Source organism: Heterodontus francisci, chromosome 14, assembly GCF_036365525.1.
Source record: "Heterodontus francisci isolate sHetFra1 chromosome 14, sHetFra1.hap1, whole genome shotgun sequence".
In the NCBI taxonomy this organism is placed as follows: Eukaryota; Metazoa; Chordata; class Chondrichthyes; order Heterodontiformes; family Heterodontidae; genus Heterodontus; species Heterodontus francisci.
In genome coordinates, this window is record NC_090384.1 from 46,708,364 (window position 1) to 46,735,266 (window position 26,903).

At 45.5% G+C, this 26,903-nt stretch overlaps 1 protein-coding gene across 3 annotated transcripts in view; it reads right to left on the reverse strand.

Annotated features, from left to right (window-relative positions):
- Positions 1–19,088, reverse strand: part of LOC137377020 (bestrophin-4-like) — a 33,252-nt gene extending 14,164 nt beyond the window's left edge. For all 3 annotated transcript variants that reach the window (XM_068046158.1, XM_068046159.1, XM_068046157.1), the window contains exons 1-5: positions 18,937–19,088; positions 16,787–16,881; positions 14,067–14,300; positions 12,853–13,007; positions 646–723 (exon numbers count right to left, since the gene is read on the reverse strand). In XM_068046158.1, the coding sequence (XP_067902259.1) occupies positions 646–723; positions 12,853–13,007; positions 14,067–14,300; positions 16,787–16,881; positions 18,937–19,088 (714 nt within the window). The remainder of the gene's footprint in view (positions 1–645; positions 724–12,852; positions 13,008–14,066; positions 14,301–16,786; positions 16,882–18,936) is intronic.
- Positions 19,089–26,903: the final 7,815 nt, after the last annotated feature.

Consider the following 26,903-nt stretch of genomic DNA (forward strand, 5'->3'; position numbering starts at 1 on the left):
AATGACACAAACTGAAAATAGTTGAGCAAATATATTGCATGGCCAAGAACAGTATGCCGTCTGCCCTACATCTCCATTTTACTGACATGGGGGTGGTGGGGGATGAGACAATCAGTTTTTGTTGTTGGCAACACTGATAGTTGGGTGACGTGCAGTCTGCACTGAACAGAGAATTAATAAACACTCAAGTTTTTAATCATGTTGGCCTCAACTATGTTAATGACCTACATGCAATGTAAAATCCTGCTCAGTTTGATTTGGCCAATCAATCTCATGTTAAGATTGTGTAGGTGTCTAACTTTGCGATAAACTGTTAAAAAAAAATGCAGATTTCCTAAAATCAGAATTACTTCAAGTTTTGCAATGCAGTTGTTTATCTCTCCAAGAGGAATGGAGGTTCTCTGCCTGGCATTATTCTCTGTCTGGCATTGTGCCTGTGCTGATATCAAATCCTAGCTACAATTCCCTTGAAGCAACAGCGGAAGGCATTTTGCTCTCCTGTGAGATGGTAGAAGTCATTCTCGTCCCCGAAACAGAGCAATGACCCTAACTGATCTGTCAACCTCAGTTGCCATTTTCTCGTGTGGTTTGGATGTATCTGCCCACTGTAACACTGAGCCATACACCTGAAATAGTGTTTCTTACCTGTGTGTAAACAAGTGGGACACTGATCCAGTCATAACTGTATAGCTTCTCACACTGGCTGCGCAAGTTGTTCACCTCCTATAGAAACAACATAGTTAAATATACATTAATAAAAACAGAAAATGCTGGAAATACTCAGCAGCATTTGTGGAGGGAGAAACAGAGCTAATGTTTCAGGTCGATGATCCTGCCAGACCTGCTGAGTATTTCCAGCATTTTTATTTTAGAGTTCTAGCATCTGCAGTATTTTGCTTTTGTATGGATAAATATACTGTGGACTTTATACCTCTTCTCTTGTGGCAAACGAGCGTCCTCAATTTCCATTTAGAGGTTAATAAAATAGATAGCTGAATTTAATTGTAATGAAAATAACGTGACAGAAATAGCCATGACAGAAAAATGTTACAGGAAGCGCACGGATTCATAAGATTTTTAATACATTATAGATAAGGATTGTTAACTTCAGTTTTTATGGACAATTTAAACTGCATCAAAATCAGGGACAAAAAAGAGCTGAAAAAGCTAGGGTGAATTCAGAAAAAAAAATTAGCAGAGATCAATTTTTATTTTGAACAACATTAAATTTCAAGGAAACAAGTGAGAGACTAACGAAGTACAATTAATCTTAAATGACAACTGACAATTATATAAAATTTATGGACACTACTTTTATGGACGGCAAAGAGTTGAGGTCCTACAGACAATGGGCTGAATTTTGCGGCTAGACTGCAGATCCTGATGTCGAGACTGGAAGCCGATGCTGCTTTTGTTCAGGTGGGGAGCAGCCGGCCGCATGTGATCTTCTGGTGGTGGCCAATTAGCAGTGGGTGCAGCAGGGACTATCATTGAAACCGTGGAGGGGGGAAGCAAGGTGGAGGAGGCGGCATCAGCTGATGCCTTGGCAGGTGCTAGCGCTTTTTTAAAGGGCTGCATCTACTGCTGACGCCCTGCCATTTACTGCTGACTGCCTGCCTGGACAGCTGAACATTTAAAGCAATCCTGCAGCCACAATGGCAGAAGGAAGTCACCAGGTGGCCCCACGGTTTTGATGCCTCCCTGCAGGCTCTCCTCCAGGCTGCAAGGGCAAGGCGGGAGGTCCTCTTCACCAGGGATGGGAGGAGAAGACAGGCATGCCTGACCAAGCAAGCCTGGATGGAGATCGCAGAAGAAGTCAGCAGCCATGGAGTCACCCCAAGAACCGGGATACATTGCAGTATGTCAATGATCTTATTCAGTGAGTACTCCATGCCTCTTTTCCCTTTGGGCCTTGCATGTGGCAACGTGAGAGGGTGTGTTTGGTGGCGAGGGAGTGATCCCTCCATGCCCAGATGGTGGCAATGGGGTCAGCATATATAGCATATCCTATCAGAGGTATGACTGTAACTATGTGAAAGGCAGCCGTCTGTCATTGCTAACACCCACAAGGTCCCTCAAGAATGGCCCCATGCAGGAGGTTTTTGTTTGCCCCCATCATGACTGGCTGGGCTGCCACCAGCATAGGCATTGTGCTTGTGCCTGTGAGGAAACTAACAGAGTTCATCTATGTGCTTGCAGGAGAAGACAGCCCATAACATAAAGGAAAGGGTCAAGAAAGGCAGAGGGTGCCATTTTTTTCCATTCTGACTCTCATGGAGGAGAAGGCCTTAGAGCTGGCAGGGCAGCATGGCAGCTGGTCCATCACTGATGGCAAGAAAAGCATGCCCACCCAAGAAGTGAGTGACTGAGTGCAGCAGCACAAGGGTGCATCTGGCACAGACAAGGCGTAGTGCTCATGTATTTATCACTGGAGCTCCAATGTAGGGATAGTTTGAATGATGCAATGTAAAGCTTATAACTCATCAATCTATGTTCTCTCATGCAGATCTGAGTCAGGCCAAAGAGCGGAGAGCTGGAGAGACCAGGGGACAGCAAGCTGCCTCTGAGGAGGATGAGGGAACCTCGGAGGATGCACCGTCACTTCATTATCCTGCATCCTTCACCAGCGCAGATACTCTCACGTTGGTGGGTATGTGTTCACCTTTAGATTTGGGGACACAACCTGGTGAGTACAGCACAGATGCACCCGAGCAACTGACGGAGGCTGTGACAGGTGAGGCCACTGACATTCGGAGGATTGTGGGAGGCCAAGCCGATGTTGAGTCGATGGCAACATGTTAACTGCTGCAGCTGCAGCGAGAGGTAAGGGAACATATAGTGGAGCTGCCAGAAGCTATGCACACCCAAGCATGGATGATGGAGGAGTCCATCCAGGCTACCCTGTCTCTGCCATGTGCGCACTTGGCTTCCTTCATGGAGAGATTGGAAACTCTCACGGAGAGCCAGATCCATCAGACCAGTCAGTGGATCCCCTTGTCCATGAGCTCTATGTAGCAGTGGTGAGCTGAGAGGGGTGTGAAGTGCCTGGAGTGTCCGCCAGGTCCTCATACTTCTCTAGTCATCAGGGAGGTACGAATGCCTTGTTGGGGAGAACGAGTGACTGCCTTCTGCATCTGGTGGCTCCTCTCAAGGAGCTCCTGGTATGGAGAGTGGCTCCTCAGCCCCTCTGCCAGTGTCACCAGTGCCTCAATTAGCTGAGACAACAGAGGAGGGTTCTGCACCTGCAGAGGAGCCCCTCAGCATGCCGGGGCCCTCCAGGCCTCAAGCAGCCAGAGCACGGCAACCAACATCATCCCAAGCCACAGGGAAACAAGGTTAGCAGCCTAGCTGCACCTCAGCTGCAAGTGCAGGGGGAGCACCATGCAGGAGCATGTATATGAAATTTAAGAGCACCAAGCAGCACTTAGGCTTCACAGGTGAATAGTGTATCTAAGTATTAAGCCTCACATTTGTTGTGCCGCATAATAAAGGGTTAATGTATTGTTGCTACATCTCATTCCAATTCTTGCTGCCCTTTGGGACTTCATCTACAGTCTGGCTCCCTCAATGGGCTGGAAGTGATGGACTTAGCCGCATGCAGTCAGCGCTTCAGCCTTGCCACTGTTTGCTGGACGATGGATTGCAAAATGAAGGAGGCGATAGCAGGGCTGCATAAAGTTAAGGCTTTATTGGTATGGTTCCAACAGATAGGAAGGGTCATAAGAAACTATATGTAAGCTCATCCCAAGCCTTCCTTGCATGTATCTCATTGCAGCTTGCCTATGGTCCCTGGGGTACCTCATCTTGCTTAGCCTGGTCAACAGCCTCCTCCACAACCTCATCGTTGGAGGAGGCATCGTGATCCACGAGATCCTCATTGTTCAATACCTCCCCCCCACCATCTGCGGCACCAAGTTGTGCAGTGCACAGCAGACCACCACAATACACGACCCTCACAGGGGCATACTGTAGGGCTCCAGTGGATCGATCGGGGCACCTGAATCACCTGCCCCGTGGCAGTTGTTGTACCCCACCTCTGCATTCGTATGTGGATTCCTCACAGGTGTAAGTAGCAATGTCCTCAGTGTCTCCGAGTATCCATCCCTGAAGGCACGCAGGGAGCCAGAAAAGTTGTGGCACCTGGGACTGCCGAAGTATGTAAGCATCGTGGCTGCTTCCCAGGAACTGTACACACACCTGAAGATCCTTCTGTGGTGGTCGCAGACCAGTTGTACATTAAGAGAGTGGAAGCCCTTCCTGTTGATGAAGGCCACTGGCTGGTCTGTGGGATTCTTGATGGCCACATGCGTGCAGTCAATCACACCCTGCACCTGGGGGAATCCAGTGATGGTTATGCACACAGTCCCCGACCCTCTTGAAAAGGGCATTGATCACCATCTTGATGCATCTATGTGCTGCAGACTGCGAGATCCTACACCTATCTCCAGTGGATCCCTGGAAAGATCCAGAGGTGTAGAAGTTCAGTGCCGCAGTGATCTTCAGTGCCACTGGCATTGGGTGTCACCATCTCCCATGGAGCTCAGCTCATCCTGCAGCATGGCACACAGATCAGTGATGGACTCCCTGGAAAGGCACAGTCTTTGGAGACACTGCCGCTTGGACATATGCATGTAGTTGAGCCTCAGATGGTAGACCATCTCTGGAGGGTAGCCTCTTTTGCACACAGGAGGCTGTTTGCGTGCCCACCTCGAGGCACGCTCTCCTGTTAGCCCTGAGGTTGCTGATCTCCCGCTGCCTGTGCCCGGACCTCCCTCCTTCTCAAGTGGAGCATGTTTCTATGGGACAGCATTTGGGTAACAGTGATCACAATATCATTAGGTTCAGAGTAGTTATTGTAAAGGACAAAGAAAAATAAAATGTGAAAATACTCAAATGGAGGAGGGCTAATTTCACTGAGCTGAAAGGGAGCTGGCCCAGATGGATTGGAAATGAAGTTTGGCAGGTAAAACAGTAAATGAGAAATGGGAAGCTTTCACAGAGAAGATAGTTCAGGTACAGACTAGACACATTCCCATGAGGGGGAAAGGAACAGCATCCAAGTTAGAGCTTCCAGGATGACTAAAGAAATGGAATTTAAAATGAAGGAGAAAAAGGAGGCTTCTAATAAATATCAGGCCCATAAATCAGTCGAGAACCAAGCTGAGTACAGAAATTGCAGGGAAGAACTGAAAACAGAAATCTGGGAGGCAAAAGAGAGTGTATGAGAATAGATTCATGGGTAACATAAAAAGGAACCTAAAAGTCTTTTATGAACATATAAATCACTAAAAAGGGTAGTCAAAGGGATGGTGGGGCCAATTAGGGACTAAAAAGAAGATCTCTTTGTGGTGGCAAGGGGTATGCTGAGGTATTAAATGAGTACCTTGCATCTGTCTTCACAAAATAAATGGAAGTTTCCAATGTCACAGTAAAAGAGGTAGTAGAGAAATTGACTAGGGTATAAAGCAGAAGCAATGCTCAAAGTAGAAAAGTCACCCAGTCCAGATGGGGTGCATCTGAGGTTGCTGAGGGAAGTAAGGGTGGAAATAGCAGAGGCTCTGGCAATGCTCTTCCAATCTTCCTTAGATGTGGGAGTGGTGCTAAAGGACTGGAGGAATGCAAATGTTACACCCCTGTTCAGTTATGAAGATAGATTGGAGAAGTTGGGACTGTTTTCCTTGGAGACGAGAAGGCTGAGAGGTGATTTGATGGAGGTATTCAAAATCATGAGGGATCTGGACAGTGTAGATAGGGAGAAGCTGTTCCCACTTGTGAAAGGTTCAAGACCGAGAGGGCACAGATTTAAAGTATTTGGTCAGAGAAGCAAAAGTGACATGAGGAAAACTTTTTCACGCAGCAAGTGTTTAAGGTCTGGAATTCTCTGCCTGAGAGTGTGGTAGAGGCAGGTTCAATTGAAGCATTCAAAAGGAAGAATGTGCAGGGTTAAGGGGAGAAGGCGGGGAATGGAACTGAGTGAATTGCTCTTTTGACGAGCTGGTGCAGACACGATGGGCCGAATAGCCTCCTTCTGTACTATAATGATTCTGTGATTCTGTGTTCAAAAATGGTGAGTGGGATAAACCCAACAACTACAGGCCAGTCAACCTAACATTAGTAGTGGAGATTTATTAAAGGCAATTTGTGTTTCAGTAGCTCAGTTGAGTTCTTTGATGAAGTATCGGAGAGAATTGATAAGGTGAGTGTGGTTGATAGTGTGTGTATATGGATGTTCGAAAGGTAATTGATAAAGTACAAGATAATAGACTTGTTAGCAAAATAGAGGCCTATGGTATTAAAGGGCTGCATGGAAATGAAACTGGCTAACAACAACTTAGATTTATATAGCGCCTTTAATGTATAAAAATGTCCCATGGTGCTTCACAGGAGCATTATAAAACTAAAAATATCACACTGAGCCACATAAGGAGATATTAGGGCAGATGACCAAAAGCTTGGTCAAAGAGGTAGGTTTTAAGGAGCGTATTAAAGGGGGAAAGTACAGTAGAGAGGCAGCAAGATGTAAGGAGGGTATTCCAGAGCTTAGGGCCTAGGCAACTGAAAACGCAGCCATTATTGGTGGAGTAATTAAAATCGGGGATGCTCAAGAGGCCAGAAATTGAGGAGCACAGATATCTCAGAGGGTTGTGGGACTTGAGGAAATTACCGAGATAAGGAGGAACGAGGCTATGGAGGGATTTGAAAACAAGGATGAGAATTTTAAAATCAAGATATTGTTTGACTGGGACCTAATGTAAGTCAATGAGCACAGGGTTCATAGAGTCATTGAGTCATAACGGCACAGAAGGAGGCCATTTGACCTACCGAGTCCATGCCGGCTCTCTGCAGAGCAATCCAATCAGTCCGATTCCCTTAGTCTTGTAAGTTTATTTCTCTCAAGTGCCCATCCAATTTCCCTTTAAAATCATTCATCGTCTCCGCTTCCACCACCCTCATAGGCAGCAAGTTCCAGGTCATTACCACTGGATGTGTTAAAAAGTTCTTCCTCACAACCTTGGGGTGCAAGTACATAGTTCCCTGAAAGTGGCAACACAGGTAGACAGGGTGGTGAAGAAGGCGTATGGCATGCTTGCCTTCATTGGCCGAGGCATTGAGTACAAGAGTTGGGACGTCATGTTACAGTTGTACATGATGCTGGTTAGGCCGCAGTTGGAGTACTGTGTGCAGTTCTGGTCGCCGCACCACAGGAAAGATGTGATTAAGCTAGAGAGGGTGCAGAAAAGATTCACAAGGATGTTGCCTGGTTTGAAGGGCTTGAGTTATAAAGAGAGATTGGATAGGCTGGGTCTGTTTTCCCTGGAGCGAAGGAGGCTGAGAGGGGACATGATAGAGGTATATAAAATTATGAGAGGCATAGATAGGGTAGATAGCCAGAGTTTGTTTCCCATGGTAAGGGTGACTAAAACTAGAGGGCATAGATTTAAGGTGAGAGGGAGGAGGTTTAAAGGGGGTCAAAAGGGGTAAATTTTTCACACAAAGAATAGTGGGTATCTGGAATGAGCTGCCTGAGGAGGTGGTGGAGGCAGGAACAGTAGCGACATTTAAGAGGCATCTGGACAGGTACTTGAATGAGCAAGGCATAGAGGGATATAGAATTAATGCAGGCAGATGGGATTAGTATAGATAGGCATTATGGTCGGCATGGATGCGGTGGGCCGAAGGGCCTGTTTCTATGCTGTACGACTCTATGACTCTATAACCCCCTACATCTCTCGCCCAAAACCTTAAATCTGTGTCCCCTAGTCCTTGTATCATCAGCCAATAGGAATAACTTTTCTTTGTCTACTCTATCCAAACCTGTCAGAATCTTGTACACCTCTATCAAATCTCGCCTTGATCTCCTTTGCTCCAAGAAAGAAAGAAAGACTTAAATTTATATAGTGCCTTTTTCTCATCAATTGTTGGTGCATTTGCTGACAACGCCACCAATAGGTGGCGCTGCAATGGCACATGCGAAAATGCAGCCTGTGCCACTAAGACGTCACAGTCAAAGAACAAAGAACAAAGAAAATTACAGCACAGGAACAGGCCCTTCGGCCCTCCAAGCCTGCGCCGATCCAGATCCTCTATCTAACCATGACGCCTATTTCCTAAGGGTCTGTATCTCTTTACTTCCTGCCCATTCATGTATCTGTCTAGATACATCTTAAAAGATGCTATCGTGCCCGCGTCTACCACCTCCGCTGGCAACGCATTCCAGGCACCCACCACCCTCTGCGTAAAGAACTTTCCACGCATATCCCCCCTAAACTTTTCCCCTCTCACTTTGAACTCGTGACCCCTAGTAATTGAATCCCCCACTCTGGGAAAAAGCTTCTTGCTATCCAACCTGTCTATACCTCTCATGATTTTGTACACCTCAATCAGGTCCCCCCTCAACCTTCGTCTTTCTAATGAAAATAATCCTAATCTACTCAACCTCTCTTCATAGCTAGCGCCCTCCAGACCAGGCAACATCCTGGTGAACCTCCTCTGCACCCTCTCCAAAGCATCTACATCCTTTTGGTAATGTGGCGACCAGAACTGCACGCAGTATTCCAAATGTGGCCGAACCAAAGTCTTATACAACTGTAACATGACCTGCCAACTCTTGTACTCAATACCCCGTCCGATGAAGGAAAGCATGCCGTATGCCTTCTTGACCACTCTATTGACCTGCGTTGCCACCTTCAGGGAACAATGGACCTGAACACCCTATTCTCTCTGTACATCAATTTTCCCCAGGACTTTTCCATTTATTGTATAGTCCACTCTTGAATAGGATCTTCCAAAATGCATCACCTCGCATTTGCCAGGATTGAACTCCATCTGCCATTTCTCTGCCCAACTCTCCAATCTATCTATATTTTGCTGTATTCTCTGACAGTCCCCTTCACTATCTGCTACTCCACCAATCTTAGTGTCGTCTGCAAACTTGCTAATCAGACCACCTATACTTTCCTCCAAATCATTTATGTATATCACAAACAACAGTGGTCCCAGCACGGATCCCTGTGGAACACCACTGGTCACATGTCTCCATTTTGAGAAACTCCCTTCCACTGCTACTCTCTGTCTCCTGTTGCCCAGCCAGTTCTTTATCCATCTAGCTAGTACACCCTGGACCCCATGCGACTTCACTTTCTCCATCAAGCTACCATGGGGAACCTTATCAAACGCCTTACTGAAGTCCATGTATATGACATCTACAGCCCTTCCCTCATCAATCAACTTTGTCACTTCCTCAAAGAATTCTATTAAGTTGGTAAGACATGACCTTCCCTGCACAAAACCATGTTGCCCATCACTGATAAGCCCATTTTCTTCCAAATGGGAATAGATCCTATCCCTCAGTATCTTCTCCAGCAGCTTCCCTACCACTGACGTCAGGCTCACCGGTCTATAATTACCTGGATTATCCCTGCTACCCTTCTTAAACAAGGGGACAACATTAGCAATTCGCCAGTCCTCCGGGACCTCACCCGTGTTTAAGGTTGCTGCAAAAATATCTGTTAAGGCCCCAGCTATTTCCTCTCTCGCTTCCCTCAGTAACCTGGGATAGGTCCCATCCGGACCTGGGGATTTGTCCACCTTAATGCCTTTTAGAATACCCAACACTTCCTCCCTCCTTATGTCGACTTGACCTAGAGTAATCAAACATCTATCCCTAACCTCAACATCCGTCATGTCCCTCTCCTCGGTGAATACCGATGCAAAGTACTCGTTTAGAATCTCACCCATTTTCTCTGACTCCACGCATAATTTTCCTCCTTTGTCCTTGAGTGGGCCAATCCTTTCTCTAGTTACCCTCTTGCTCCTTATATATGAATAAAAGGCTTTGGGATTTTCCTTAACCCTGTTTGCTAAAGATATTTCATGACCCCTTTTAGCCCTCTTAATTCCTCGTTTCAGATTGGTCCTACATTCCCGATATTCTTCCAAAGCTTCGTCTTTCTTCAGCCTCCTAGACCTTATGTATGCTTCCTTTTTCCACAATTTCACCTGTCATCCATGGTTCCCTAATCTTGCCATTTCTATCCCTCATTTTCACAGGAACATGTCTCTCCTGCACGCTAATCAACCTCTCTTTAAAAGCCTCCCACTTATCAAATGTGGATTTATCTTCAAAAAGCTGCTCCCAATCTACATTCCCCAGCTCCTGCCGAATTTTGGTATAGTTGGCCTTCCCCCAATTTAGCACTCTTCCTTTAGGACCACTCTCGTATTTGTCCATGAGTATTCTAAAACTTACGGAATTGTGATCACTATTCCCAAAGTAGTCCCCTACTGAAACTTCAACCACCTGGCTGGGCTCATTCCCCAACACCAGGTCCAGTATGGCCCCTTCCCGAGTTGGACTATTTACACACTGCTCTAGAAAACCCTCCTGGATGCTCCTTACAAATTCTGCTCCATCTAGACCTCTAACACTAAGTGAATCCCAGTCAATGTTGGGAAAATTAAAATCTCCTATCACCACCACCCTGTTGCTCCTACATCTTTCCATAATCTGTTTACATATTTGTACCTCTATCTCACGCTCACTGTTGGGAGGCCTGTAGTACAGCCCCAACATTGTTACCGCACCCTTCCTATTTCTGAGTTCTGCCCATATTGCCTCACTGCTCGAGTCCTCCATAGTGCCCTCCTTCAGCACAGCTGTGATATCCTCTTTGACCAGTAATGCAACTCCTCCACCCCTTTTACCTCCCTCTCTATCCCGCCTGAAGAATTGATATCCTGGGATATTTAGTTGCCAATCGTGCCCTTCCCTCAACCAAGTCTCAGTAATAGCAATAACATCATACTCCCAGGTACTAATCCAAGCCCTAAGTTCATCTGCCTTACCTACTACACTTCTTGCATTAAAACAAATGCACCTCAGACCACCAGTCCCTTTGCGTTCATCATCTACTCCCTGCCTACTCTTCCCCTTAGTCACACTGACTTCATTATCTAGTTCCTTACAGGCTTTAGTTACTACCTCCTTACTGTCCACTGACCTCCTCGTTTGGTTCCCATCCCCCTGCCACATTAGTTTAAACCATCCCCAACAGCGTTAGCAAAAGCACCCCCAAGGACGTTGGTTCCAGTCCGGCCCAGGTGTAGACTGTCCAATTTGTAATAGTCCCACCTCCCCCAGAACTGGTCCCAATGTCCCAAAAATCTGAACCCCTCCTTCCTGCACCATCTCTCAAGCCACGCATTCATCCTGACTATTCTTTCATTTCTACTCTGACTAGCACGTGACACTGGTAGCAATCCTGAGATTACTACCTCTGAGGTCCTACTTTTTAACTTGGCTCCTAACTCCCTAAATTCTGCTTGTAGGACCTCATCCCGTTTTTTACCTTTCTCATTGGTGCCTATGTGCACAACGACAACTGGCTGTTCACCCTCCCCCTTCAGAATGTTCTGCAGCCGATCTGAGACATCCCTGACCCATGCACCTGGGAGGCAACATACCATTCGGGAGTCTCGTTTTCGACCACAGAACCGCCTATCTACTCCCCTTACAATCGAATCCCCTATGACTATAGCCCTTCTACTCTTTTCCCCGCCCTTCTGAACAGCAGAGCCAGCCACGGTGCCATGAACCTTGCTACTGCTGCCTTCCCCTGGTGAGCCATCTCTCTCAACAGTATCCAAAACGGTATACCTGTTTTGGAGGGAGATGACCGCAGGGGACACCTGCGCTGCCTTCCTGCTCTTTCTCTGCCTTTTGGTCACCCATTTCCTTTCTCCCTCAGCAATCCTAATCTGCGGTGTGACCAATTCGCTAAACGTGCTATCCACGACCTCCTCAGCATCGCGGATGCTCCAAAGTGAGTCCATCCGCAGCTCCAGAGCCGTCATGCGGTCTAACAAGAGCTGCAGCTGGACACATTTCCAGCACGTGAAGGAATCTGCGACATCAGGCAGCTGCCAGGATTAAAGATGGCGCTGCTCAAATAATCACACGATGGCAACCTAAACACATGGCAGCACACAATGGCTGAAGAGGAAGGAGCGAGCGGGCCGGGGAGGGGAGGGAGCAAGCGGGCCGGGGAGGGGACGGAGCAAGCGGGCGGGTGAACCAGCTGTTGGGGATGTGGCAAGCGGGCGGTGACCGAGCGGGCCGGGGGCGGTGACTGAGCGGGCCGGGGACTGTGAGCGAGCGGGCGGGTGGCAGGGGTCGGGAGCGGGCGGCGGGGGAAGGAGGAGAGCGCATCCGCCACCAGCAAGGTCTTCGGCCGTGCTCTCCGCCTACCCACTCTCTATCCGCTCCCCAGACCCCCTCCCCCCCCCACCCCTGCTCTCTCTCCGCTCCCCAGATCCCCGCTCCCCAGACACCCTCTCCCCCCGCTCCCCAGACCTCCTCCCCCCCACCCCTGCTCTCTCTCCGCTCCCCAGACCCCCGCTCTCCAGAGACCCTCTCCCCCCGCTCCCCAGACCCCCTCTCCCCCCACCCCTGCTCTCTCTGGCCCGGATCCCCCCATCATCTGCCCGCGTTACATGATGATGTTATCTGCGCGTGCGCCAACCCCACATGCCCGCATTACGCAATGACATCATCTGTGCATGCGCCAACCAGTCCTGGCCCTGCGGAACGCAGCGCATGCGCAGAGGGTAGGAACCATGCGCGCAGATTGGCGCAGTCGGATGACGTAAGCTGCTGGCTGCGTTGTCAGTAATCACTTTGTTAATTGTTCCCTCATTCTCATCCACTTCTCCGAAACCCAGAAGCAGCAGAGTTATAAATAACTTTTGGGACACAATCTTTCACGCAGGGAAGGGCCAGGAGAGGTGACTGCTGAGACTCTTCTGAGGAAGGGCCCAGCTGCCAACACTGCTCAACCAGGTGTAGACACTCACTCTGAAGATGTGCGCCAAAGACACGTAGTCACTGATCCGGTCTTCCTTCCTTGCTTTCACCGCTAGATTGACGAACCATACACAGGGAACCCAGAACTTATTGTGAGGTGAATTCAGGCTTTCAAACTTCTTGTGCTCATCTGGAGTCATGAAACCTGGAAACGCAAAGCCGACAGACAAAGGAAAGGATGTGGAAATCACTCTATGATCTACTGAATAGCTGCTGTACATCATGGCTGGGATTTTCAGCTATTGCAGCCAACAATCCCTAATTTCTCATTTTAATGGGCAGAAATTAAATGTTGGCGAGCCCAAAAGCGGAAACCCTGGTGAATAATTCTGTTCCAATTATATTCCTCATTCTCTGGAGGCATTAACTAAAGCTGAAGGCTGGCTGCCTTCTACAGCCTCATTCAAGTGCTTATCATTAATTGTGAACTGAGATGGTGAGCATCATCAAAACATTCCAATACAGGGGCATCACAAACAAACCCAATCCTGTTCTCCGTCAACACCCACACAAATATTTTCAACATGGATCAATGAATAATAACTAGGAGCAGAAATTCTGGTTGATTTTCCCTTGTAGCCAAAGGGTACTGAGGTCAACTATCTCCACAGCTGCTGCCCCAATTCAAATTTGTAACTCACAACAGACCAGGGACTGAACATGATACCCTGTGGCCTGTATGGCTCAGTACTATACTGGATGGGCATTTTTTCCATTCATTTTATGGGAGTATTTTTTGTATATCATGTATTGTACTTTTACCACCTCCATTATCCACCTGAGCTGACATCTCTGCAAGTGCATGGCTGGCTGCTGCCAAGGCCTGCTGTTAACAGCCCCTTAGGAGGCATTGAGGACTGATTCTCATCTGTGATGTTTCTCTTTCCCCTATCTGATTTTCCCTCCCCACTTGTTCCAACTCTTTGTTCTGATTTCCCTTTCCCTCTTGGATTTCCTCTCCGTCTCCTCATCTTTTCTTTCCCTGTATCCTTCTGATTTTCATTCCCCCATCATATCTCCTCTCCCACCTTTGATCTCCCTTCCCACCTCGAATTTCTTCCTCCTCACCTTGTGCCCCCCCTTTGATTCACCTACCTGCCACTCATTTCTTCCCCCCCCATCCCCAGACATGGATGGAGATGTGTCTGGGGAGGGGCTCTGACGCTGTCTTTTTCCTGTCGGCTGCCCTGCTGTGTTTGCTCACCTGCCTCCATCATGTGCTTCATAGTAGGAAAGCGTTTGTAGACGGCGGTGCTGACCGAGCGGAAGGTGAGGATGGAGGCGAGGTTTGCATAGCGCATGAGCGTTCTCCGCAGCATCCTGCCATACTCGTCCGTGCCTTGGACATGACAGGAAACGGTGCACATGAGGCGGTCCAGCCATGGCATGCTCTGGTACTGGTTCCACCAACGAGATACAACCAGACTCACGTAGAAACCTAGGAAGAGAGACCGTTACTACTTGGGAAATTGCTAGAGGATAAGGTGGCTGAACATCTTGCAACTTTTCAGCTATCAGACAGAGCCAGCATGGATATGTAAAGGATTGATTTTTTTGAAAAGGTGACCAATGGACAGAGGAATATCTATGGCTGTTATTTATGTGGACTTCCAGAAGGCGTTTGGTAAAGTTCCTCAAAGAAGACTGTTAGCTAAAGTGAAGCCCATAGAATTGAAGGAAAATTATTGAGCTGGTTAGGAAATTGGTTGTGTGGCAGGAGACAGAGTAGGGATAATGGGTATGATTTGACTAGTGGTGTGCTGCAAGGATCTGTGTTGAGCCTCAACTATTCACCATATTAATGATATAGATGATGGGATAGAAAGCAACATATCCAAATTTGCTGAAGACACAAAGATGGGAGGCATTGTAAGCAGTGTAGATGGAAGCATGAAATTGCAAGGGGATATTGATAGATTAAGTGAATGGGCAAAACTGTGGCAAATGGATTTCAATGTAGGCAAATGTGAGGTCATCCACTTTGGACCTAAAATGATAGAACAGGATACTTTCTAAATGGTGAAAAGCTAGAAACAGTAGAGGTCCAAAGAGACTTGGGGGAGGGTGGAGGGGATCCTGGTATACAGATTATTAAAATGTCATGAACATATACAGAAAGTAATTTAAAAAGCCACAGAATCACAGAATTGTTACAGTGCAGAAGGAGGCCATTCGGCCCATTGTGTCCACACCGGCTCTCCGAAAGAGCAATTCCCTCAGTTCCATTCCCCTGCCTTCTCCCCATAACCCTGCACATTCTTCCTTTTCATATAACAGTCTAATTCCCTTTTGAATGCTTCAATTGAACTTGCCTCCACCAAGCCAATGGAATTCTGGTCTTTATATCAAAAGGACTAGAATACAAGGGGGGAAAAGTTATGCATCAGCTGTAAAAAGCCCAAGTTAGACCACACCTGGAGTACTGTGAGCAGATCTGGGCACCACATCTGGGGAAGGATATTTTGACCTTGGAGAGAGTGGAGTACACGTTTACTGGAATGATACTTGGCTTCCAAGAGGAGAGATTACACAAACTAGGTTGTATTCCCTGGAATTTAGAAGGTTGAGGGTGATTTGATCAAAGTTTTCAAGATATTAAGGGGAACAGATCGGGTTGCTGGAGTCTAGTATCAGGGGGCATAGTCTCAAAATTAGAGTCAAACCTTTCAGGACTGAAATGAGGAAACACTTCTACACACAACAGGTGGTTGAAGTTTGGAACTCTCTCCCACAAATGTCAATTTATGCGAGTTCAATTGCTAAATTTAAATCTGAAATTGATAGATTTTTGTTATCCAAAGGTATTAAGGGATATGGGCAAAGGGTAGGAGTTAGGTCACAGATCAGCCATGATCTCATTAAATGGCAGAACGGGCTTGAGGGGCTAAATAGAGTCATAGAGAGATACAGCACTGAAACAGGCCCTTCAGCCCACTGAGTCTGTGCTGACCAACAACAACCCATTTATACTAATCCTACATTAATCCCATATTTCCTAACACATTCCCACTGTTCCCCTACCACCTACCTACACTAGGGGCAATTTACAATGGCCAATTTACCTATCAACCTGCAAGTCTTTTGGCTGTGGGAGGAAACCAGAGCACCTGGAGGAAACCCACAGTCACAGGGAGAACTTGCAAACTCCACACAGACAGTACCCAGAACTGAACCCGGGTCGCTGGAGCTGTGGTGCTAACCATTGCACAAATGTGCTGCCCTATGGCAGTAAATGGCTTACTCCTGTTCCTATATCAGAATTATTTCTTTACTTGAATGGATAAAGTAACACATAATATCAAAACACAGTGTGCCCTTTATATTCAGAGGTCCTATTAATTTGTGTGCTGCCATCATCTAGTTTATTCAGCACACACTTGATGAGAATCACCAATTGAAATGACTTTGCATAGTAAAATAAAGCTTTCACCTGTTTTGCGGGAGAGGTCCTTAGGCCTGCTTTAGTCCCAATTGGACCTGAGGTTGGACCTTTTTTTGAGCAGCTGCTGGTTAGGCTGTTCAAGATCTGGAAATGCAGGCTCCGACGAGGGCAAATGAATTTACCCATCTTGGTCTGAGGTGAGTATAGGGGACTCATTTTAATATTGAAAAGAGGTCACTTCAAACATCCTCAGGGGCACCTAAAACAGACCCTGACCAATTTAGCAGTGGCTCAAACACCCGTGCAGATCTGTTGTGGTTCTCTGCATTGCCAAATTGGTTATTGTTATGCCTGCTTTAGGCCCATAAATTAGGTGTAACCATGTTGAGTTTGGGTCCCTCAGTCTCAAAATGGGTTGGACTGAGGAGGACTTAACAAGGGAAAATGATCTCAGAGAAAACTCTGGCACAAAATTTCAACCTTAATCTACAAGCAGAGGGAAGATCAAGCGAGAACCCGCTTAAATTCAATCGAATTCTTACCGAGCACAAATGACATTGGGATCAGGTCAGCATAATTGTTACAGTTGATGGCCATTTTCTCAAAGAAGCGCTTTTGGCTCTCTTTCAGCATAAACCTACAGACATCCGAGGAATAAAATCAAAGCATCACAACCGTTAAGCAGATCTCACAACTTGCTCAGAATGCATTGTACTAGGTACATTGTTTTAATTGAAAAACTTATGTGATAGGCCAAGACCCATAGTCCTGGATATGTGCCTAGAATGTTGGAGAGGAAAGACAGGAGGTAATGAATTCCAGTTTTGAGGTCTGAGAGAAAATCACAACGAATCTACAGCAGAGAAATAGGCCATTTGCCCCAACTGGTGCTGGTGTTTATACTCCATAAGAGTCTCAACCCATTCTAATTATCAATTCCCATCCTGTCCCCGTATTCCTCGATTCCTTTTTCCCTCTTGATCGAGTTAAGCGTCTCCTATATCCATCAATGCTGTTGGCTTAACTGTTCCACATGGCAGCAAGTTCCACATTCTCACCACTCTCTGTTTAAAGTAATTCTTCTTACATTATTTGCTCTGTTAGTGGCTATCTTATATTTAAACCCTATGGTTCTTGACACCCAAAAGTAGAAATGGTTTTGTCACGTTCACCCTAATGAAACCCTTCAAGATTTTAAAGAGCTTAATCAGGTCTCGTCTTACTTTTTCTTTTCTTTTCCAGAGTCTCAGACTGCTTAATCTTTCCTGATGGTTGCATCTCCTCAATTCTGGTAACATCCTTCTAAATATTTCTACACTTTAAGACTACGAGATGGTGCAATGAGTCTTGATTGCCACACTGTCAGCAAGTAGGAGGAACATGTAGATGGCAGTACCATAGAGAGTCATAGAGTCATTACAGCACAGAAGGAGGCCATTTGGCCCATCTTAAGTCCATGCTGGCTCTCTATAGAGCTAACTAGTCATCCCATTCCCCAGCTCATGCCCATAGCCCTGCAAATTTATTTCCCTCAAGTACCTATCCAGTTTCCTTTTGAAATCATTGGTCATCTTTGCTTCCATCACCTTCACAGGCAGTGAGTTCCAGGTCATTACCACTCGCTACATAAAAAAGTTCTTCCTCTCATTACCGCTGTCTCTCTTGCCCAAAACCTATAAATCTGTGACCCCTAATCCTTGTACCATCAGCTAATGGGAACAGCCTTTCTTTGTCCACCTTATCTAAACCTGTCATAATCTTGTACATCTCTATCAAGCCTCTCCTCAATCTCCTTTGCTCCAAGGAAAACAGCAGCAGCTTCTCCAACCTAACCTTGTAGCTAAAACCCCTCATCTCTGGAACTATTCTGGTAAATCTCTGCACCCTTTCAAGAACCTTCACATACTTCCTAAAGTGTAGTGACCAGAACTGGGTGCAATACTCCAGTGGTGACCTAACCTAAGCTTTATAAATGCTCAGCATAATGTCCCTGCTTTTGTACTAAATATCTCTATGTATGAAGCCCAAGACCTCATATGCTTTGCTAGTTACTCTCTCAATATGTTCTGCCACCTTCAAAGATCTATGCACATGAACCCCCCCAGTCCCTCTGTCCCTGCACACTCTTTAGAACTGTACCATTTAGTCTATATTGTCTCTCCGTATCCCTTCTGACAAAATGCATCACCTCACATTTCTCTATATTAAATTCCATCTGCCACTTGTCTGCCCATTCTGCTCAGGTGGATGTATTTGTAGAAGAGCAGCGATGTGACCTGGCCAACATTCCTCCCTCAACCAACACCAACATTAACCTAATCATTCATTTCATTGATGTTTTGGGGACCTTGCGTCCAAAATAGGTGCTTTGCTTGCTTGAAGAAGAACAGTAACTGTGTTTAAATGTAACGAATTGTATGTGAAGCACTAAGAGAGGCGGTAAGGTGCCACATAATTCAAGTCGTCCTTGTTTTTCCTCTGCAGTCTGTACTGGAAGCAAAGTGGAAGATTAGGAAAAGAAAATGCTGGTGAGGGAGCAAAACAATGGGATGAGTAAACAAAAAGTAGATGAGAGGGAGGAGGAAAATGGGATAAAATAATCTGCATAAAATGCAAAGAGAATCATCAACATGATGAGGTGATTTTCTGTCACTGAAGCCTTGTATCCCACCCCACAGTAGACTGCTTTTACCTGTAGATGCAGCTGAGAGTGAGATACAGCAGCATAAAGATGAGGAACTCCTTATACAGCAGTTTGTATATGCTGCCCTTCCACTGTAGCAATAACTTGGAAAACCCGCACAGGCGGGCGTTAGCCACGCGACTTGTGTATGTCACCGTCATACCACGGCCTGGAGGGAGGAACAAAAGTGAACTGTTGCCAGCAAATGATTATCTGAGAAGGTGCAACATATTTTATTTTCTTTGCCTTCACTTTTTCTCCCCTGCCCTGGTCCTGAAGGTGTCGATTCACACTGGGATATGGTTCCACAGACACCGGCCATCATGAACGGATCACCTTTTTTGTGAGTGTCATTCAACCATGAGGGAGATGATCACAACATGAGTCTAATCTTGTCCTCAGTTGAAATTCACACATGTAGTCTAGCAGGGTCAATTCATAGTTGAAATTCTGGCTGGGTTTTTACCCCAACCCAGCACAAGGGTATTGAAGCAGTGTTACCCACGCTGAGATTAGCTGACTGAGCACCGACTGAGGACTGAGCTTGGCATGGCTCAAAACCACAACAGGTGGTGTATTTGCCATCTGAGTTAGTGACCAGCTCAGAAAAAAACATTTTGAGAAATTAAAACAAGGCCCCGTCTGTCATCTCAGGTGGACAGATAAGATACCATGGAAATATTTCAAAGAAGAGCAAGGGAGATCTTCCCGGTGCCACTGGTCATGATTTATCCTTAAATTGACACCTAAAAACAGATTTTCTGGACATCATCACATTGCTGTTTGTGCGAGCGTGCTGTGCATAAATTGGCTGCCACTTTTCCTACATTACAACAGTGACTACACTTCAAACAATACTTCTTCAACTGTAAAGTGCTTTGGGGCATCTTGAGGTCGTGAAAGGCACGATATAAATGCAAGTCTTCTTTTCTAAACAGATGCATGTTTCTATGGACATTCTATGATTTAGACTGTACAGCGAGACAATATTGCAGTTTAACTTGGAGAGTGTCAGGCATCTGCTCAGAGACTGGAAGAATATCAGATTGTAATATTGCCTAAGCAATTATAACAAGAGTGTAGCACAGTAAGAGTAACATACAGTGTCTATGGCAACACAGAGAATTAAATTGTAACAGATTATTAGTTTGCAACACATGAAAGTAGCATGAGGAATGTCAAATCATAATACATCAAGAATGTAACAGAATCAGACTGTAATAGAATGAGAGTGTCCAACTAACACACTGAAAATATCAGAGTATAACAGTGTTAGTAGAATGAAGTAAGATTGTAACTTATAAAGAATATCAGAATGTAACACAGTGATAAATGGGTAGACAGCACATTCGGACAAGCCTGAGACAGATTCTAATCCAGTTGTTTCCTTGAATATAGTGAATGCAGTGTTCAGTTTGGCAATCTGAACATGAATTTCTTTCCCTTTGGGATAATTTCCTACATGTAAGGTTCTTCGTTCTTCTGGCTTGACCTTCTGAAAGCAGACTTACCCGCACCAGGTGACACACACCATTGAAAGTCCAAAATGGATATGACGCATTGAAATTTCAGGGAAATCCACAGATGTGAAATATCTTTCTTCAGGTATGCTTTGAAATCTTCCCAGTCACTCAGCTTTACTTGTTGGACAGAGCACGAGTGAGGATGCTGGTAGTATTGGTTAGATACACAATCAGATGTCAGTTTACAGATGGTACTTACTTTGGTTTATGGCTGCAGGCTCTTCTTTTTCTTTATGTTCATATTCCGATTTCCAGAAGGTTCTTGAAGGTTCATTTTTTTGTGTGTGTGGTAATACAGCAAAAGAAAAGTGTGTGGAATTTCCAAACCCTTTTAAGTAGCAGTGGTCACTTGATCAGCTAATCCGCAAATTTACAACACTGCTTTATTCTTGTGTTAATCTCTTTCTCTGACATTCTCTTAAGTTTTTATTGCCATTTCACAACACAAACTGGTTGGGCATGCTAAATCATAAACTACCAAACCAATTTTTGACTGTTAAGGTCATCAAAAACATAAATCTTTGCACTTTCTGCACTTTCAAAATCCTAGTTATCTAGCCTTTGGCCCTCAGTTCACCACAACGTTTTGCAACTATTGATTTGCTCAACTGCACCCTCTCCTCCACCTTTGATGCCCTGGTCCCCAGTAAAACCATTACTCTCTCTCATCCTGGCTGTTCCCCCTCATCACTGCTCCCTTAAATCCAAGGGATGCAGACTTGAAAGACTATAGTGGGCAACTGGTTTAGTCATCCATCAGCAGATCTGGCTCAACCACTATCAGGTCCTGCTGTTGTCTGCTAACCTGCTCACTATTCCAGGATCATCAAACCCCTCTTCCCTATCTGCTCCACCCTCACCTCTAACACTAAGTGTGAGGAGCTTCTGAACATCTTTGTCACTAAGACCATCCAAACAGCTGCCACTGCCTTGTCCCTCCCTTCCACTAGTCCACTGGGCCAAATTTCCTTTAAAGTTACCCACTGCCTAGCCCTGCATTTGCATCTTTCTCTAGTTTCTTTCCTGTCTTCTCTCATGCCCGCTCTGAGTTCATCTTAAAGTCATAGAGTTATTACGGCACAGAAGGAGGCCATTTGGCCCTTCGAGTCCATGCTGGCTTTCTATAGAGCATCCCAGTCAGTCCCATGGCTAGGAAGCCAACTCATTCCAACATGTCATTGAAAGGCAGACTCAATATTCATCACTTTCTCAGTTTCTTTGTAAATAAAAACACACTTTTTCATTTCTAACTCTCAATCTGCTGTTATAGAGTGCATGAACTGGGGTGGGTGGGTGTTGGGTGGCGGGAGTGGGGAGCAGGGGTAGGGTCTTCCACAGCTAGAAAACAAACTGCACACATCAGCTGTTATTGCCCCCATGGTGACTGTAGGCCTTACCTTGGATGATTGCTTGAAGCAAACTTTTATCCAGCCTCAATGATTGCTGATAATTTATTTCATTATTACTCAGATAGAAAAGGAAATGCTGAAATTACACAGCAAGCTCACCAGCATTTAAAAGAAAAAAAACAGTTTACAGCCTTTGTCAGAATTGCAGTCCAGAAATGTAAAACAATTCTGTTTGATGTTGACAGACGTGCTGTGTACTTTCAGCATTTTCTGTACTTACTTCAAAAGTGCATGTTATCCATGAGACCCACCTCCTGTTCCTTTGACCCTATTCCCACTAAATTCCTGACCACCCATCTGCCCCTCCTGGTCCCCATGTCAGCCTATATTATTAATAGTTTTGTCTCTTGAGGGTGTTGTCCCTCTCTCCTTTAAATCTGATGTCATCACCCATTCCTCAAACAACCAACCCTTGATCCCCGTCATCCTTTCAAACTACTGTCCCATCTCCAACCTCCCTTTTCTCTCCAAAGTCCTAGAACGTATTGTCATCTCTCAAATCCATGGCCATCTTTCCCAGAACTCCATGTTTGAATACCTCTATTCAGGGTTCCCCTGCCATATACTGAAACAAATGTCTCTGATCAAAGTCACAAATGACATCATATATGACAAATGTTAACTATCCCTCCTCAGCCTTCTCGACCTGTCTGCAGCCATTGACACGGTTGACCATACCATCCACCTCTAATGCTCTCACCTAGTTCTATTCTTATCTATCTAATCATAGCCAGAGAATCACTTGCAATGGCTTCTCTTCCTGCTCCCACACAGTTACCTCTAGTGTCTCCTTGGATCTATCCTTGGCTCCCTCCTATTTCTCATCTACATGTTGCTCCTCAGCAACATCGTCCAAAAGCACAGTGTTAGTTTTCACATGTACGCTGACAATACCCAGTCATACCGCACCACCACCTCTCTTGGCTCCTCTACTGTTGCTAAGTTATCAGACTGCTTATCTGACATCCAGTACTGGATGAGCAGAAATTTCTTCCAATTAAATATTGGGAATACTGAAGTCATTGTTTTCAGTCCATACTCCAAACTCCGTTCCCTAGCTGCTGACCCCAAACCTCTCCCTGGCAACAATCTGAGACTAAAGCAGTTGTTATGGCCAGATGAGGAGGGGGTCTCAGGCTTCCCTCTTGCCCTTCCTCTTATTTGACCGCAACATGGTTTATTCTTTTTAAACAGTGGTTGTGCTTACCACCTCTGTGAGTGTTTTACCTTTTTCCTTTACTGTGATCTTGAAAGAACCAAGCAGACAGGTTTTCTTGAGTTTAAACATGAAAGAGGTAAGTTTATTATACTTAACAATCTAACCCTGATTTAAAAATAATAAAAAAAATTACGCTATACATTCATGCACACGTTCACACAAGAATCACACACACACACAAATAGATTACAAAGTGGAAAGTAGGTTTTTGGTTGGCTTAATTGGTTGAGTGGCACAGTGGCGCAGTGGTTAGCACTGCAGCCTCACAGCTCCAGCAACCCAGGTTCAGTTCTGGGTACTGCCTGTGTGGAGTTTGCAAGTTCTCCCTGTGACTGTGTGGGTTTCTGCTGGGTGCACTGGTTTCCTCCCACAGCTGAAGACTTGCAGGTTGATAGGTAAATTAGCCATTATAAATTGCCCCTAGTATAGGTATGTGGTAGGAGAATGGTGGGGATGTGGTAGGGAATATGGGATTAATGTAGGTTTAGTATAAATGGGTGGTTGTTGGTTGGCAAAGACTCAGTGGGCCAAAGGGCCTGTTTCAATGCTGTATCTCTAAATAAAAATAAAGTCCAGAACAAATAAAAGTTAAATACACAGTTTGAGATTGGTTGTCCGGCTGGAGTTGTATTCTTGAAGTCACTTTTTGGCTGACCTGTTTTGCTCAGGGTTTTCTTGAAGGCAGACAGGTAGGTGGTTCTCTTCCCCGGTCTCTGGCTGTAGTGGTCTGTAGGTTTGGAGGGTGCACAGTCGCAGATCATTTTCAAACTTAATGTTTTCTGGAGAGAGAGTGGGAGAAAGAAAGGGAAGCACAAGCTTTGTCTGCTGCTACACACCCAGTTACTGCTTGTCTCTTCTGTTTGTAACAAAACTCCCAGTTTTTTCAGAGATGGACAGATAGTCACATGTTTCTCTCAATCCCCTTTGTTTTTAATGAAGTCCAAAGTCTAAACCCCAAAAGCTGTCTCAGGTGGAGTTGTCAGTGCTTACTGCCTGGAGGGATGTCTCCACTTACGAATGCCTTGAGATGGCATTAAACATCCTGCTAACGAGGATGATTTGGTAATCTACTCATTTAGCCAAAGCATTGATCTAGCTGGGCTTCTTGTTAGACTTCTGGTTCCAGTTGGGGCCTTATAATGTGCAAAGGTGTTTCAGATGCAAATTGCCGTGGCCATCTTGGTTGCCTGTTTTTTTAAAAAGTTGACAGCGTTACGACCGAGGTGGGAGGAGTACACTGTCTTTTCTAGTTCCACTTCTCCACAGGTCACAGTTACCGATACGTTCAATCATAGACTCTACTCTTCATCCCAGAATAAAATACATCATCCAGGTTTCTTTAATAAACAACAAAAATTATCAGTTTATTATAAAACAAGATGTAACCAGTAATGAAACAAAGCACTAACATACAGATTGCAATATCAAAGTTCCCTTTTTACCTTAGCCCCTCACAGATAAACAGACAGTTTAACAAGAAAAAATAGAGATTTTCTTTTTAGAGCTCAGTTACGAAAAAAAGACAAAAAAGAATACTTTGGCCAAATACTTGCTAATTCTTGAAGAAAAAAGAGAAAATATGGAAAAATGTCAGTTGTCCCTTTTTTAGTTTGGCATCCCAAATATGCATAGATGACTTTCACTTGAATCTTTCTCTGGAGCAATTAATTCAGGCGGTATCAAGGATTTATCCGGTAAGCTTTTCCAGCATCTTAGGAGAAATGCGGCAACTAGGGTTTCAGGCAGGCCTTTCGGGACGAATGTAACATCAATTTCTCTATTTCTTACACTCGCTTCTGAAGCTTCTCAAAGAGATGCAAAAACTGGCAGGCTTTTCAAAGATTTGGAAGAGGCTGAGCTGGGGTTTTGTCCTTCAGGTTGATTTTTAAAACTCCAACTGCTTTCAAAACACTGTCCACATTCCAACTCAGTGTCCAAAGCAAAACCAAAAACAATATCTCAAGAGTCAAACCTCCTGTCCCCTATAAATCTTGACATGTCACTTCTCTGGAGACATCCCCCCCAAGTCAAAACACCCCTGCTGGGTATTTATCTGCAGACAGGTGACTTCCAGAACATGTTGTTTGCAAACAAGACCTTTCAATTACCCCAGTGAAAAAAAAAATCCATGGAATCCTTTTCAGCTTTCCTCAATAAAACACAAGTCCTCAAAATTTAACAAAAATTGGAAGTACTTTCATAACACCTCCAGCCTTGGAGGAATGAAACGCCATTTTAAAATGCATTTCATTACAAAGAGTGGGAAAAAAACAGAAGGTGCATAATATTTTAAAACACATTTTCACACTCATACTCATTCACACCTTGCCTGTAGCTAATACAGTTCTGCTTTGTACCATCTTTGCACTCAGATAACTCAAAGCAAAGTTAAATCTTTGACAGAGCATCCACTATGTGGATAATCTTCAAGTGATAAGGTTGCAACTCTGTCTACTGGCAAAATATGGACAACTCCTACAGCTACCGTTACAGACATCAGGCCACACTCTAGATGCACCTGATATACTCCCCGCCAATACCATTCACTAAAACCTTGGCATTCAGTGCGCTGTCTGGTGGAAAAGTTATGCCTTCCTCAGCCAAAAGAGTTTGTGTGGCTCCTGTGTCCCTAAGTATAATTATAGGTTTACCTGCCTCATTTGAGGGATAAGGTGTTACTTTTCCTTTTGACAAGAATTCCCTATAACTCTCAGGTATATTATTCGCGTGTCCCCGCACTCACAGCGGTTTTTGTACTTGGCCTTACAGCTGCAGTCAGCGCTACAGCCAGATCTGTCATACTCTCAGTTAGGGCCCCTTTCTCTACATTGGCTTTGTGTACCACAATATATCCCATGGGTTTACCCCGCAACTTCCAGCATTCTGCACAAAGGTGTCCCACATTGTGGCAATGGAAACACTTAGGCTTTCGGAACTCACTTCCACCCTTAGCACCTTCCTTCCTGGCCTGAGAAGGAGCACCCGGGGCATTCCCAGCTATCCCTTCTTGTCCCCAGCTACTTGCCTTCCTTTCACCTTTCCACCTTCTATCCTTCTTGGGTTTGTGGGGGTTTTGAGCTTGTAAATAAGCTCGTAATTATCAGTGATTTCTGCTGCTTGTCTGGCTGTTGCAACTTTCTGGTTCTCTACATGGGTTCTTACTAAGAGAGGGAGTGAATTTTTAAATTCTTCCAGGCAAATTATTTCCCTCAGGTTCTCATACGTGGCCTCGGCCTTTAGTGCCCGCAGCTAACAATCAAAATTAATTTGCTTTTCTTCTTCTTTGGCCTCCTTGTCTCGAGAGACAATGGGTAAGTGTCTGGAGGTGGTCAGTGGTTTGTGAAGCAGTGCCTGGAGTGGCTATAAAGGCCAATTCTAGAGTGACAGACTCTTCCACAGGTGCTGCAGAAAAGATTGGTTGTCAGGGCTGTTACACAATTGGCTCTCTCCTTGCGCTTCAGTCTTTTTTCCTGCCAACTGCTAAGTCTCTTCGACTCGCCACACTTTAGCCCCACCTTTATGGCTGCCCGCCAGCTCTGGCGATCGCTGGCAACTGACTCCCACGACTTGTGATCAATGTCACAGGACTTCATGTCGCGTTTGCAGACGTCTTTAAAGCGGAGACATGGACGGCCGGTGGGTCTGATACCAGTGGCGAGCTCGCTATACAATGTGTCCTTGGTGATCCTGCCATCTTCCATGCGGCTCACATGGCCAAGCCAGCTCAAGCGCCGCTGACTCAGCAGTGTGTATAAGCTGGGGATGTTGGCCGCCTCGGGGACTTCTGTGTTGTAGATACGGTCCTGCCACCTGATGCCAAGGATT